Source organism: Lontra canadensis, unplaced genomic scaffold (genome assembly GCF_010015895.1).
Source record: "Lontra canadensis isolate GAN:19392208 unplaced genomic scaffold, GSC_riverotter_1.0 scaffold21, whole genome shotgun sequence".
In the NCBI taxonomy this organism is placed as follows: Eukaryota; Metazoa; Chordata; class Mammalia; order Carnivora; family Mustelidae; genus Lontra; species Lontra canadensis.
The window spans coordinates 12,993,776-13,009,823 of NW_022631015.1; the positions used below are offsets into that span (position 1 = coordinate 12,993,776).

The window sequence follows — 16,048 nt, forward strand, 5'->3', positions numbered from 1 at the left end:
CCGCGGCACCCCCTTCACGTTTCTACTTCATCGGGAACGCACGGTGACCTTCTAGCTTCACCGAACGTCTATGACTTCATTTCCAAAGACAACTCAGATGCTGGCCTATGTTTATGAAGAGCTGCTCAGAACCCAGCCTCAGAACCAGCCCTTCTTCACGTTACCTTCCTGGTACTAAAAACATCCATCTGATCCACTTACCGTTTGTCTTTCCAGAACACCGTGAGATCAAGTATGCCTGCGTGCAAAACGGCTATGTGGAAACATCCAGATTTTTAAACATTTTAAATTTTGGTTCAAAAGCACAAAGAAAGGTAAAAACTTGTAAGTTCCGTCATAACACTGAGTCTCACCAGAAAAATGCGCAGTACTTCCTTTGCCTGATGCTAAGTTGTGGATGTTCATCCCATGGCTGGGGCTCATGCTTGGACTACTGAAAGGTCGAGGACTAACGGGGTAACTGTCTTGAGATTTCGGACTTCGGCCTCCCAGACACCGTACTTCGCTATCTGTACCATTCACCATTTCTATAAACTGACGCACTCTAAAAAAAACAAAAGATAAACTGACTTTATTTTCAAACAATTTAGTACAACAGATTTTTGAGATGAAGTATTTAAAAAAACTGTATTTATCACTAAGTATGGCCTTTCCATTGTATACTAAAAATATTACCTGTGGTTTCATATACTATACTGCTTAAATCTGAAATTTTCCAGAAAAATCAGAGTGTAAAGCAAAAGACATTGTATCTCCTTTATTCAAGAGTTACTGAGAAAATGACAATCTCTCTGTAGTATAATAAAATCAATATGGACTTCATTTCTGAAGTTAAAAATAACTTGATCAAATAATATTTGCACCTGATAGCAAGTCAAATAGTATGTAAGAACACGATGTGCTTTCCTGGACATATGACACAAAGAGCCGTGCTCCCCACTCTTCCTCATTCCTAGGTCCTTTTGCAACTTCTTCACCAAAATGGGCCACACTTAAAATTTTACTCTAAAGCAAAACAATTCTAACATTTGGTTTACAAAGGGTTTCTGATACTTAAGAGACAGGAAATATTAAGCTTAATAACCCCTAAATTTCAAAATAATAAAGATTCAGAAAGACCAACAAAAAAAACCACATTACGATGGCTGTTATAAAAAAAAAAAAAAGACGCAGAAGATAAGGTGTTGACAAGGATGTGGAAAAACTGGAACTCTTGTAGGCTGTTGGTGAGACTGTAAAATGGTGCAGAGCTACTGAATTCTAAGGATTAATGTTCTCAAAAAATTAAATACAGATTTATCATACGGTTTAACAATCCCATTTCTGGGTATATACCCTGAAGAACTGGAAACAGGCACTCCAACAGGTATCTGTACACCCGGTTCATGGCAGCATGATTTACAACCACGAGAGTGGAAGCAACCCAAATGTCTACCAGTCAGCCTTCGGAATGAACACAATTCTGACATATGCTACATATGGATGAATTCTGAGGACATTTTGCTAAGAGGAACAAGCCAGTAACAAAGAACAAATATGTTATGATTTCACTTAGATGAGGTATCAGGGAAGTCAAATTCAATTTCATAGAGAAAATAAAATGGTGGTTGCTAGGAGCTGTGGGCAGGGCGAAATGGGAAGTTCGTGTCTCCGTTTGGGATGACGACAAAAGTTCTGGAGATGGACGGCTGGTGAGGACTGCAGAACAGTGTGACTGTACTTAATGCTACAGAACTGCCGTGTAAAACTGGCAAATTTATGTTATGTATATTTTACCACAACTTTCCAAAATTACACAGACTTACAATAAGGTACTTTGTGGGAAGAAAAACAGATAATCCATCTTCTAAAGAAGAATTTAACACTTTTGAACATATAGCTAGCGTAACAGAAGAGCAAACAGAGCAAAAGATGCCATCTGCTTATAATCCCCAACACAGGGTTTTATTTTTTTTAATCATCTGTTACTTAAATGAGCTATATTACAAAATTATGTTAATACCTGAAACAAGGTGAAACAAAGATTAAAACTATTAAAACATGAAAATAATTCTGATTATATATAACACACACACACATAATGTAGTAACTTTTTATTAAAAACTCACTTTAATGTGAAAAGGAGATTAGGATTTCTTTCAAGTAAACTTGGGTATAACTGTTGCGTTGTTTCAATGGCTTCTCCCATTCTTCCTGCTAACACCAATTTCTGAATTCCTAGTTAGAGAAAGAAAGCAAGAGATCATTTTTTAGGAGTAGTAACGTAAGAAGGCCGTCAAAAAAAAAAAGGTAAAAAAATACTTTAAATAAATTATTGCAATTAACTTCCATTTCTTTTTCTTTTTCTAAAATCATAGTTTCTATTAGGCAATCAAGGAGAGATTTTGGACATATTAAAAAACTAGAAATATTAGGTATTTCATAAACTATTTTTAAAAATCACAAACTAATATACAAGTAATACAGGAAAAATACCTGTTAAGCAGTACTGAGGTGCTAGACACTAGTTTAAAAAGACGGATGTGTTTACAGCCTACAAGGTGGTGCCGGCCTCACAGAATACTTTTCCCAATCTCATCAAGTTACACACACTAAAATATGTACAGCTTTTAATATGTCAACCATACCTCAATAAAGTGTTTTTTTAAAAAGACCATAGCAAACATTAGAGAAAATATTCAAAATGTCTTATCAAATATGTAACATTCTGCCCCCAGTACTATGAGAATGCTAGCCTTCGAGTAAAATCTGAATTCAACATTCACTGAGTGTTCCCTGGGTGTCAGATAATTTGCCAAATCAGATGATGAGTACACAGAAAAAGTACGGGATCATCTCCCGTTTGTCAGAGCTCGTTACATAGTGAGAACTGCAGGCAAGCATACGATTAGTGACAACACAATGTAATCGGTGCTAAACCAAGTTTCAAGCATCCTGACTTCACCCATCCCGTTGTGTTTTGATGCCTGTCCTCTCACCAGGCCACACTCTGCCCGACGGACTAACGCCCACAGCGAGAGGGCAAACTGCGGCAGAGCCACATGCTGACTCGCTCCCGCCAGCACGGGCCCCGGCTCTGGCCGCAAGCCCGGGGACTGAAGCAGTAAAAACTTAAGATCAATGCTATCTTTAGACAGCAGCTGGAATAATGCAAAGATTTACATTTCTTTCAAATATTATCTGCACTAATATCTAGTCATGGGACTACTTTACCAACTAAAAAAAAAAAAAATTTTTTTTTAAATATTTACCTCCTAGATTGGTAAACATTTCTTATACAACTTTCTCCAAAATTCTATCTTTCCATATCCAGAATGCTAACACAGTCTTATGTGAGTTTTTTGTAAGGTGGTCTTCAAAAATGTCAATGAAAATAAATTTCAGAGGCATCAATTTTAATATATTTGAAATTTTTTAACTTAAAAAATAAAATTTCTAAAAGTCAATATAACCAAACCTATAATCTGAAAACAAGTATCATCCATGCACCACAGGGTCCTTACTTTGTCTATTCTTAATGGAAGCTAATTCTTCTAGAACGGTCTGGTCTGTAGATCTGGCAAAGGCCTCTGCTGTGGCACAGTACCCATGGTGGACTAAATAAGATGAAACCATTCTTAAAATAAAAAGAAGAAACACACATCTTTTAGTCAAGAGAATACAGGCTTCATACTACAATTTATATAAAACAAGATCTACTCTGTTGTTACAAAACCAACCTATTCCCTTTGAAATAAGGCTTTAGGAACCTCAACTATAAAGTTAAAAAAAAAAAAATCATATTGTTCTGGTCATGTAGTATTTCCAAAAAGAGAACTGACAACGCCAGGCTACCAGCACTCTCCAGAAGAATGACTGTCACTAGAGGAGAGTCACGGACAGACTCTTGATTCTTGGCTGCCCCTGATCCCCGGCTTCTTTCCTGTGATTTCCCAGCCTCATATTCAATCCTACTAACCATAATTTCTATTTCATCTTTATTGTACGACCTAGCCCAGTGAAGTGCTGGCATTTTATAAAATACAACGATTTTTAAGTAACAGATGAACTCTGCGTGTCATGGAGTTCAACTCCTTTCTTTACTCATCGGTCACATGAGATGGGATCTACCAGCCGTGAACACAAGAAATACTAACGTGAACACGAGAGAGGGATCTTTCAGAACGAAGCCTATGCGGGTGACAACACTAATCAACGAGAAACTACCCCTTCTCATCTCAATCCGTATCACAGTACGTGAAAGATTACTGTACATCACTGGACATGAAAGTATGATTCCCATGGAAGCGCCAACTTCCAGAGAACAGAATTTTCTAAAATGTCATCAAATGGTCAAAACACCTTGATATCTAACTACAAAAGGTGACAAACAGTACGACTCAACGATATTAACCCAAATATCCAATATACCCAAATATTCAACTCCTAAACCTGCCTGCCTCTGGCATGACTGAGGACCGATCAGAAAGTGGCAGGAAGCAGTGATTCAGGAAAGAGGGATCGGGGGCAGAGGGGGAAATCTCCAGGAAACAGATTTTTAATTTTATTTCATCTAACTGGTCAAATTAGGTTTAAAAGGGTAGGGAAGAGCTTTTTAAAAACGGACTTCCTAGAAGTCATGGTGAGTGTCAATTTTATAAAGATGGGGTGGGGGGGTGGGAGACTGCACTGGACTCTGGCTACAGAATTAAGAGAAATGATGTTTCTTCTACTACTGCCCTGCTGTGATGCTCAGTGGTGACCATTTTAAAAGCACATCCCAGGGATGTGACCCTGGGAGAGCATCTTATCCTAGCTCTAACTCATGGTAATGACGAGACCGTCAGCCAGACTTTGCTCTCCTGTCAACTGTGCGGGCAAATAATACCAACGCAGAGGCTGTGCACTACCAGATGGTAATCGCTCCTGGGAAGAAGCATGTTTTCAGAATCACCATCATATCTTCCAATCATTATTGCCTCCAAAAGACACAGACAAAAACTTATATCTTTAAATGTACAACTGTTCAAAGCAATTACATAGATAAGACGAACTGTCAGACTGGCACTATCTGGAAGTCTCTGCTCTGTTCTTGGGTGAGATGACAGCAGTGGAAATGACTACTTACATTTACTGGTACTTACTTACTTTTTAAGTCTGTACTATTTCAAGCTTTATTAAGAGTTACCATTTAGTGCTACGGACAGCCAGGAGTCATCTCCAGCCTTCTGGCAAAGGTATAGTCTACAAAGTTGACTGTCACAGGACTTATATTTTCCTGACTTCCAATCCAATGAAATTCTACTTTTTCATAAAGAATGAGTTGAGATAAAGGTTGTTCATTTTATGGTACACCTTTATTGACACCCACTGTTTGCTCTGCTGCTACCTAACTGATTCTGTACCACTGTTATTATGGAATCTGTGAAGTATTTATCCTACTTTTAGGAATCCTCACTCCATATTCCTAACTCTTTGATCTTAATTCTTTTGCTGCCTCTTAAATGTCTAATAATAACACGTAAAAGTAAATTACATTAAAAATAATTAGTAAGATTTTTTAAAAACTCCTTCAATTGGAGGCTTCTGGTCAGATTTTCCAACTTAGAATAGGGCAACTATAACCTCCCTGAATCTACATGAAAAATAATAAACAGATTTAGCAAAAATGGGACAGGGATCTTAATAAGCAAAAATAGTTGATATTATTTCTAAAAGAGTTAACAATACACTGGAAAAAAAAATGAGTCAAATCTTGAAATACAAAATGTACATACCAAGTCTGTATTCCAATACATTAACTACACCATTATTTTGATGCTTATTCTTACTGAGTAATATTTCTTTATCCTCATCCGTATCAGAACTACTGCTGAACACAGCCAAGTTCATACCCAAAAACCCATAGCTCCTGAATTACACAATCTAAATTATCTTCCTGAATTTATCTTTTGCATCAGCACTATTTCAAGAGAATCAAGTGACCTATGGAAAGCATTAAATCCGATTACTAAGGATAGCAAATCAATCAACCTAAGCGATCTAGTGTCACTTTATTTCCTCCACTAAATTCGTATGTCAGACTAAAATATAATTTTGTTTATGTGTGCCACCAAATATAAAATGATTTTTTAATTGTTTAAGTAGAGTGAACTGCTTTTCATAGCGATTAAAAGATAATCAATATATTAAAATTATTAGGATACATAAAAAATAATTTTTAAGAAGAGTAAATTACTTTTTCCAGAGATCTAAATATAATCAATGATACACTAAGATTATTAGGATATAAATTAGATTAAAAAGCTTCAGTAAATATTCTTTCATGCTAAAAGAATGTTTTATAAGAAATACATTTTGGAATAATAACATCCATTCAAATTTCTTCACTTACTTTTGTATCATGGTTTGCCATTCGCCTTCCCGATCTCCAATAGGAAACCGGTCTATCTGCGCCTGTATTTTGGTTCTCCACTCTCGCATGTAATCTTCTATATCAAACACGAAAGGATGCTGCCCAAAATTGGCATCGACGACTTCTCCTGGCGTTTGGAGCCCCACGGTAGGATATAAATTTGGCTGTAAGACAACACATTCCACTAGCATCTATCTATCCTTTTTATATTACAGACATATTCATTCTTTCACAAACACTATTTTTAAAATAACAGAATACAATTTACTTCTTGCATAATTTAAAACTGCAATCAAAACCAGTAGAGAAAGAAAAATGATCTAAATACAATTAAAAGGAAATCATCCAAATACAAATGATCTGAAATAGATTACAGGCTGGATGAAAAACACCACTTCCTATGCTGTGATCATCAAGAAAAAATAGGAAACAACCTAAGTCACTTATTTTGTTTATTCAGAGGCTGTGTGGTATTACACCTACCTATAATGAACAAAAACACAAAATCTTGCTCTTCTGAACTGATCATATAATAGTTACAAAGATTAAAATCTAAACACATAACTCAGACCTATCTTTCTATATATATGTATGATGCATGTCTAGAAATGGCATGTGAGGACCAGTTACCCCAAGTACAATCTTAACTGGGCACACACTACTTTTAAGTTTCCTAACTTCATTCCTCTGTACATCTGGCACGCCATTAGGAAGAGGCAGTGGTAGAATGTAATTCTAAGCAAAACACAGTGCCACTGAGAGTAGGGGTTCTCCTTATAAAAACAAATGACTCAAATGCACATATTTTTGGAGCTGAAAAGAATTTAAATATTCAGACTCACAGAGGAATGCATCCAGACATACTCCAAGATTTTGAGGCTAAACAATCAAGTTTAACAGCTTCAAGTACACAAAAAATACGCAAGGTCTTTTGGCTCTATTACTATTTGTTATACCTAAAGTGGGCATGAGCTACTGAATGTCTACTGAACAGCAGGGCTTAAGCAATAACATAATCCTGGGAAAAATCACTGTTTGCATTACAGAGATAAAAAAATTGAGGACTGGGGGTCATTAACTTGCCCTGGGTCTAGACTGGAACACAGATTTATCGGACACCAGATCTAAGTTTAGTTTTCCTTCCTACAAACTCCAAATCCTACTTCAATCACCATTCACTGTATTTACACCTTACTTCTTTGCTTTAATGGTTCTTACAAATATTTTCAGTACAAAATCAGGTAGAGACTGAGAGGGGATAATTTGGATGTAACTGTAAGATGCTCAGATTTCACAGCAAAAAGCTAAGAGGATGTATTTAGAAACAACTCATCACTCAAGCCACCAGAATCAGAAACAAAAGGAATACTGTGTCAGAATACTGAGAAACAGAACCCCACTGGATTTGGGAAAGAAATGGTAATGCAATGTACGCAGATGTACTGATTCTTAATCAACAAAACTAGCAAGTTCTTACAATTTGAGCTGGAAACAAGCGAGAGACTTGTTTCAACCCTCTCATTCCACCACTGAGAAAACAAACCTAAAGAGTGGGAGGGATTTATCCAAAAGCACACAACCTTTTTTTTTCTTTTCTTTCTTTCTTTTTTTTTTTTTAAAGATTTTATCCATCTGTTTGGCAAGGAGAGACAGTGAGAGAGGGAATACAGGCAGGAGAAGCAGGAGAGAGAGAAGCAGGACTCCCATGGAGCAAGGAGCCAGATGTGGAGCTCGATTCCAGGACGCTGGGATCACGAAACGAGCCTAACCAACTGAGCCACCCAGGTGCCAAAAAGCACACAACTTCTTCATGACAGACATAAAGCAATTAATGTAAGCCTCACCATTTCTAGCACAGTATTCTTTCCATTAAACTCCATTACAAAATTATGACATACTTTAAAACGAAAGTATAGAAGGCCAAAGCTTCTTAATAAAGAAAACACCGAATGCAGGGCGATCCTGTTTGTTAAGCAGAATTTATAATTCTGATATTCAGCATTGCCCAAAGATGCTTTAGAAATATTTTGTTTGCTTGGGGCGCCTGGGTGGCTCCGTCGCCTAAGTGTCTGCCTTCGGCTCTGATCTCTCAGGGTCCTGGGATGGAGCCCTCTGTTCACACTCTGCTCAGCAGGGATCCTCCTTCTTCCTCCCCCTCTGTGCTCTCTCTCTCCCTAATAAATAGAATCTTTAAAAAAGATGTTTTGTTTGCTAATCTAAATTTTCCCAACAAATTCAAGAACATAATCATAATACTATAAAAGATAATCGACATTCAGGAACAGTGATAAAATTGTGCCATTAAAAAAGTGTAAAATGAGGGCGCCTGGGTGGCTCAGTGGGTTAAGGCCTCTGCCTTTGGCTCAGGTCATGATCTCAGGGTCCTGGGATCGAGCCCCGCATCGGGCTCTCTGCTCGTCAGGGAGCCTGCTTCCCTCTCTGTTTCTCTGCCTGCTTGTGATCTCTCTCTCTCTGTCAAATAAACAAATAAAATCTTAAAAAAAAAATGTAAAACGTTCCTGTGACAAAACATGCCATAAATGTCAAGACAAATGGACTTTATAGCAAAAAACCCTGTTGCACATATGAGAAAGAAATCAACATTCTCAGTGCAAACAATATTTTCACAATACAGGACAAAGATTAACAAGCCAACTCAATTTTTTTTTTAAGTGGTGACGGGTATACAGGCAATTTGCAGAAATATAAAATGATAATGAAAATATGAAGAGACTTAACCTCACTCAATTTCCTAAAATATAAATCAAAACAAGAAGAGGTTTTTTTGCACATTAGATTAAGATTTGCACATTAGATTAAGAAAATACCCAATGTTGACTGAAGGTTGAGACAATAAGCCCTCTCAGCCACTATACACAGAAATGTAAACTGATAATATTTCAAGAAAGAAATCTGGCCAAGACTATTGAAACTGACAAAACAATTTCACGTGTAAGAATGAAATCCAACAGAAAAACAAATGTGCAAAGATATACCAACTGCAGCAGTATTTTTATGGCAAAATATTATAAAGAATGTCCACACACAGGTGGTAAATAACCCACCAAACTCACTGAAACTCAGACTCTAATAAGATATAACATCATTTTACGTTGAAGAAAACACACTGCCTATTAAATCTGACAGGCCAGGAATCCTAAGATGCACCCCCATTTCATGTCAAAATAGGAAAGATGTGCATCTCAGAAGTTGCAGTAGTGCATCATACAATAAGATACTATAAAAAATAAGAAAAATCTGTTATACTGACAGAGAAAGACGTCCTATATATTACTAAATGAAGAAAGCAAGCTAGAGACTACATAAACTATGGCTCTACCTTTTCTGTAAATGGACAGACTGGTTAATACAAGTTTAAAAACAGACCTGGAAAGATATACACTCTGTCAACAGAGCCATCTAAACAGGCTGGGATTATGAGAAACTGTACATTTCTGTATTTATAAACATTTATTAGTAGTATTTCAATACTTAACACTATATATAACTTCTGTAATCAGGAGAACTCAATAAGAAACTGGGCGTGGTAAAGCTAGCTGGGGTCAATGAAAATAAGTGTATTTTTATACTACTTACTCAACTTTAAATGAAGAACTAGAGAGAAAGGAATTAGCTCCTAACTGGCTGGACCACACATTTAAAAAGTAATGTAAAAGACTTTTTCACTTGCTAGACTATAGATTTCTAAAAACAGAACAAATAGGGATGCCTGGGTGGCTCAGTGGGTTAAGTTGCTGTCTTCGGCTCAGGTCACGATCCCAGTCCTGGGACCGAGTCCTGCATCGGGCTCCTTGCTTGGCAGGGAGCCTGCTTCCCTCTCCACCTCTGCCTGCCTCTCTGCCTGCTTGTGCGCTTGCACACTCTCTCTCTCTCTGACAAATAAATAAATAAAATCTTAAAAAAATAAAAAATAAAAACAGAACAAATAATCACCGAGATGTGCCATCATCACAATTTTAATTTTACAACATTTCCATCATTCCAAAAAGTAACCACGCACCTAGCAGTCCACTCCTGCCCACCACCCCGTAACCCCCGACAACCACTTTCTGACAACACAGATCAGCCTATTCTGGACATTTCATATCAACGGAATTATAGAATATGTGGCCTTTCATGACTGCCTTCTTTCATCTTAGCATAATGCTTTCAAGGTTCTTCTATGATATAGCATGAATCCAGGCTGTGGATTTATGTAAAACAGTGTTTTCCAGGAAACTTTCTAAATAAAAAAAAAAAAAAACACCCCTTTTTGTGTAGAATTACACAAAAATGAGAATAACTTAAGCCTCTATGAAGAGAATTTAAAAAGATCTCCTAATTTCTATTAACCTATGAAAAATACAGATCCTAAAAATATTCAAAAGCTAAAGATACACAAAATCATATCCTCAATAGTATAATTTTGTTCTGTTTTGAAGATGTTTTCTAATGAAAATGAAAGCAAATAATGTATCTATGAAAAGTAGATTTCAAATCTGCAGCAAGAACTGGAATACAGCATCATTTTAGATGAGAGCAGCTTCTGTAACAAAAGGAATTGACCTAATCCCAAACTGAGTGAGTTTACAGAGGGACACTTCCCAAACTGGTGAAGAAAGATCATTCTGAAAAAGATACCAGGTTTTCAAAGGCGTGTAAACACCGTAGGTTCCATGATGAGTGCAACCATCTAGATCAACTTTTGTTCTGTAAATACCCTGCCAGGATGTAATGCTACGACCCGCTAGTGAGGTATCACAGGTACAGAACATACAAACACTTCTTTGGTGGGACACTTAAGGGAAAGACTAGCTTTTTTTTTTTTTTCCTTTTTAAGTAGCAGAATGCTGCGCTGCACGTGGGAGTCCCAGAAGACCTAAGTCACAAAATAAAACAGAACCACTGTATAAAAAACAAGACAACCTTGCAACAACCACCGTAACCACTTTACCCACTGGTGTTACAAAGCTGAGTATCCTCACTGATTACAGACAAGGCAAAAAACATGACTACTGACTCTCAAATGGGACAAAAATAATCAGAAGACAACACAAAAATAGTCAACATGTCTACAACCAGCTTAGCCTTTTCCAAATTATCACCACTTGTACAAGTGAGGAACAGAAGCTCATCGAACAACTGCTTGCTCCGACAGGTTGGTTTTACTTGGTTAAGGCCACAAAAGAGGTAAAAAAACAAAACACCAAACACCCACCCAGGTGAGCCCTTCCGCCAACTGCAAAGGGAACAGAATGTCCCTCTGGAGAGATCTGAGCCACACACACCCCATCCGCACCTCGAACTGGCCGCACCTGCAGTCCCCCCTTCCTAAGCATGTGACCGCAGCCCCTCGCATCCAGTCAGTGGTGTGAGGACTGTGTTACTTCTCCTCCCTTTATATTAACTCATCTGCCTGCTACTGGAATCATTCTCATTGGCAAATAAACATCCTGGTAAATAAAAATCTTTAATTGCCTCCACATCCGCCACCAGCCACCACATGCCACTTGCTTCCTCCCTATTCAGTCAAAATCCTCCACAAAGCTGTCCCTACTTTGTGATTTCCCTCCTCCTATTCGCTAGTAAACTCCTTCCAATGAGGATTTCTCCATCACTCAGTCTGCTGAAACTCTGTGTCAAGGTCACCAGCATCCTCCTCTCTGCTGAATCCGTGATTAATTCTCAGTTCTTAGCCTACACATGGTATCACAGGGACATCTCACACAGTTGATTTTGCCTTGCTTCTAGAGAGGCTTTCTTCACTTGGCTTTGAGGACACACTCCCTTCTAAGTCTTCCTCCTACCTCACTGTAGGCTCCTTCTCAATCTCCCTTTGCTGGTTCTTTCTCTTTTCCCAAACACGCATGCCCCTCTTCTCTGCCTACACACACTTCCCTGTGGATGTCACCTGGTCTCATACTTTAAACACAGAAATGCCAAGGATTCTCAAAATTTTGTCTCTAGCCCAGATCACTCTCTTGAATTACAGGCCTACATGGCCAACTGTACCCTTGGGAACTCCATTTAACTTATCCAAAACCAGGGGCGCCTGGGTGGCTCGTGGGTTAAAGCCTCTGCCTTCAGCTCAGGTCATGATCTCAAGGTCCTGGGATCGAGCCCCACATCAGGCTCTCTGCTCAGCAGGGAGCCTGCCTCCCCCTCCTCTCTTTGCCTGACTCTCTGCCTACTTGTGATCTCTGTCAAATAAATACATAAAAACTTAAAACAAACAAACAAAAAAACTTATCTGAAACTGATCTCCAGATCCACCCCCCAACCTTAAACCTGCTCTGCCTATATACAGCCATCTCTACATCAGTATTCTTTCCATTCCTCAGGCCAAGACTCTCGAAGTCCTATTCTCTCTCGTATTTTTCACACCCAATTCATCAGAAAATCCTCTTGGCTCTCAGTTGGGATATTTTCCAATCATACTTATTTTTATTTTTAAATTTAACTCTTTAATCTACCTGGAACTTACTTTGGCATAAATATAAGACAAAATCCTAAGATTACAAACGTTTTCAAAAAGATAAAACACTGGTTCCCGTGCTGCTTATTAAATAATACTTCCTAGTGAGCATGTTGATTTTAGACTCCGAATTTTCCTTGGCTTAGCAAAGCTGTTCTCTATTATAACTTCTATTTCTTCTGTTTTGTCTTTTTCCCCCTAGAATTTTCTTCAGGAACATTAATAACCTATAGATAGGATGACCATCCTCTGCCTCTGATTCTCCTGTCACCCTTCTCAAAACATCTCTGAAACTGAAATGTGTCTTATAAACAGTGGCACTTTACATCTGCCTGCACAGGTGTGAATGCATTCAAGAACAAGCTCTCCGAAATTTCTGGAACTTGACTCATTTTTTTCCTGGTGAAACAGCTGGGTAACTGCTACCTCTAAGACATTTTAGTCAACAAGTCATACACAGACCAACTAAGAAAAAAATACCAGAGTCCTGGTTACTGTAGTGCCTTCTGGTAATACTGAAAATGGGCAGCATCAGAGCCTGCACAATGCAATCGGAAGCTTGGGAGAAAATGCGAGAGACAAAACGGAGAGCTCTCAGGAAATGTTCTTGATAGCACAGATGGCAACATCAAGTAGAAAACCACAGACATCAAGTCTTAAAAAGTGGTTTAAAAGACTGGATTCTAAATATGAAGTTTGGGGAATACCTTAGCCAATCTATATTCCTTATTTCATTATTTTCAGGTGTTTAACAAGTGATACTGATTAAAATCTATACTTTAAAAACCTATATTTGGGGCGCCTGGGTGGCTCAGTGGGTTAAGCGTCTGCCTTCAGCTCAGGTCATGATCTCAGGGTCCTGGGATTGAGCTCTGCATCTGGGCTCTCTGCTCGGCGGGGAGCCTGCCTCTCTGCCTACTTGTGACCTCTCTCTCTCTCTGTCAAATAAATAAATAAATAATTTTTAAAAAATCTATATTTAAATACCCTAGGAGATCATTCAGTGAATACAAAATAACAATTTTAAGTGATAGCAAAGCATCCTATCCTGGTTCGTTAGGTCTTTCCCCATTAGCGTTACCTGTGATGTGTGTTACGATGGGCAGTCTTCGCCTTGGTAAATAAGGTATCCACAATCAAAGCCCTGAAATCTCTAACGATGTGAGTCACCATCACCTGCTGCCTGAATTTCTGCAAGAGCCTCCTCCCAGGTCTGCCTGCTTCTGCCCTAAATCCCTGTCCCAGTCTACTTTTCAAAGAGCCGTCAGCGACCCTTTAAAACCGAAGCTACACCACGGGAACGGAGACTCTGCAGTGTCTGCATTTCACTCAGAGTAAATGCCCAAGTACTTGCAGTGGCCCTCCAGGTGTCCATGAGCTCGCTCACCCTGCCCAACCTCGACCCTGGACTCATCTAGCGCACTCTTATCTTCTTCCCCTCTCTGGGCCCCTTCCTTAGTCAGGCTCCTCTACCTGTTTCTCTGCCTGGGCCATTCTTGCTCGATCTCCCTATTCCGCCGACTCCCTCACTCTGTTCCGAGTCTCTGCTCCAGTGCCCCCTTGCAAACCTTGGCAAAGGCGAGTGAACCGTACAGCCCATGTTCTGTCTTTGGTACTCCCACTCTCTTGCTCTTTCTTTAAAAGGTACCTACCACCCTTAAAAATGTCATAGTTTATTTGTCCTTAACGTACTGTTTATTCCTCGTCCCCAGACTGAATACGTCAAGAGGACGGAGCCCTTCACCTGGTCTGGAGCATGGTGCACTGCATCCATGGCACAGCCACTTGCCAAAAGGTTCAGCGATACCAAAGAAACACATTTCAACTGAATGCAGTGACAGTGACAGTACAAGATGTATTTTAAGTAACCAATTCTCATTTATTTGTTCAGTTACACAGTTCCCTCGTGCCAGGGCACCTGGCGCCTGGGGAAAGGATCTCTAGTCTATGTATCGCATATAAACTTGATAAATATCAGTGAGATGGAATTCCAAACATGTTTAATACCAGTTTCTTTACACTTCTTTTAATTAAAAATACAAAACAGCTTTTAAAAGAAAGTATGTCTTACCGGTAGGTCGGTGAAAGCAATACCTAAAACACAAAACAAAAACCAAAAAAGTGGCATTAGAAACGGTTTTTCAAAGGCAGACGATAGTGACAAGCTGAATTTACACTGAAAATAAGGGAAGGAATGGCCAAGGAAGGAAAGGAAGAAAATTAAAACCTAGAATTAAATAGTGAGACCAGTCTTTTTCTCAGTAACACCAACAGAGGTCTGAGCGAATGTTCTATCTCCCATCAAGATCAACATCCTTGTTAGTCACACCGCAGTGTTATTTCTGGAGTACTGCGACTGCCTCCAGGACTTTGGTTTCAGACAGATCTTCTAAGCTATGTCAAGAACCTTATAAGAAAACTGGTTGCAAAACAGTCACATTTGATTTTTGACCAACACCCATGCTGCTTTATCGAGCCTTACCACTCAATCTTCCTCACCTACATTTAGCTTTTAAGTAATTCTGGGGGGAAGGGAAAGAAGAGATTTTTTTGTTACCAAGGGAAAAAAAACTGACGATGCAAAATACAGTACTTTTGTTTCTTAAAAAAAAGTTTCTCGGGGCGCCTGGGTGGCTCAGTGGGTTAAAGCCTCTGCCTTCGGCTCAGGTCATGATCCCAGGGTCCTGGGATCGAGCCCCGCATCGGGCTCTCTGCTCAGCAGGGAGCTTGCTCCCCACCCCCCACCTTCTCTGCCTGCCTCTCTGCCTGGTTGTGATCTCTGTCTGTCAAATAAATAAAATTAAAAAAAAAAAAAAGTTTCTCCCCATGAAAGTACATTCTTAAATAACTTGACTATTCTGTGAAAAAACTCAATTCCTCATTCAAAGGATCAAGAGTTATACAGCTGAGAATTTCTCATGAATGTCCTGACAGTAATTTCACCACAGTCATGTTCAGATCCAAGTCAGAGAAGTGAGTCTACTGGCATCCCAAACTGATGACTTAATAATCTCTCTTCAAATACTTAAATACATTACTTCACTGAAAATAAAATAATAAACCAAGTATTTCTGTAGGATCTCATTCATATGCTTAAAAAGACTGAGCTCTAGAAAAACAGGAGATAGTCACTTACTCTCAATTTTTCCAGTCTAAACACACATTAAAACTAAAAAAAC

The 16,048-nt window shown here is 38.7% G+C and overlaps 1 protein-coding gene across 1 annotated transcript in view; it reads right to left on the reverse strand.

Annotated features, from left to right (window-relative positions):
* RANBP9 (RAN binding protein 9) overlaps positions 1–16,048 on the reverse strand; it is an 87,754-nt gene that overhangs the window by 18,534 nt on the left and 53,172 nt on the right. The window contains 5 exon segments of the mRNA XM_032861424.1: positions 354–544; positions 2,109–2,217; positions 3,504–3,616; positions 6,374–6,558; positions 14,941–14,963. Of these exon segments, the coding sequence (XP_032717315.1) occupies positions 354–544; positions 2,109–2,217; positions 3,504–3,616; positions 6,374–6,558; positions 14,941–14,963 (621 nt within the window).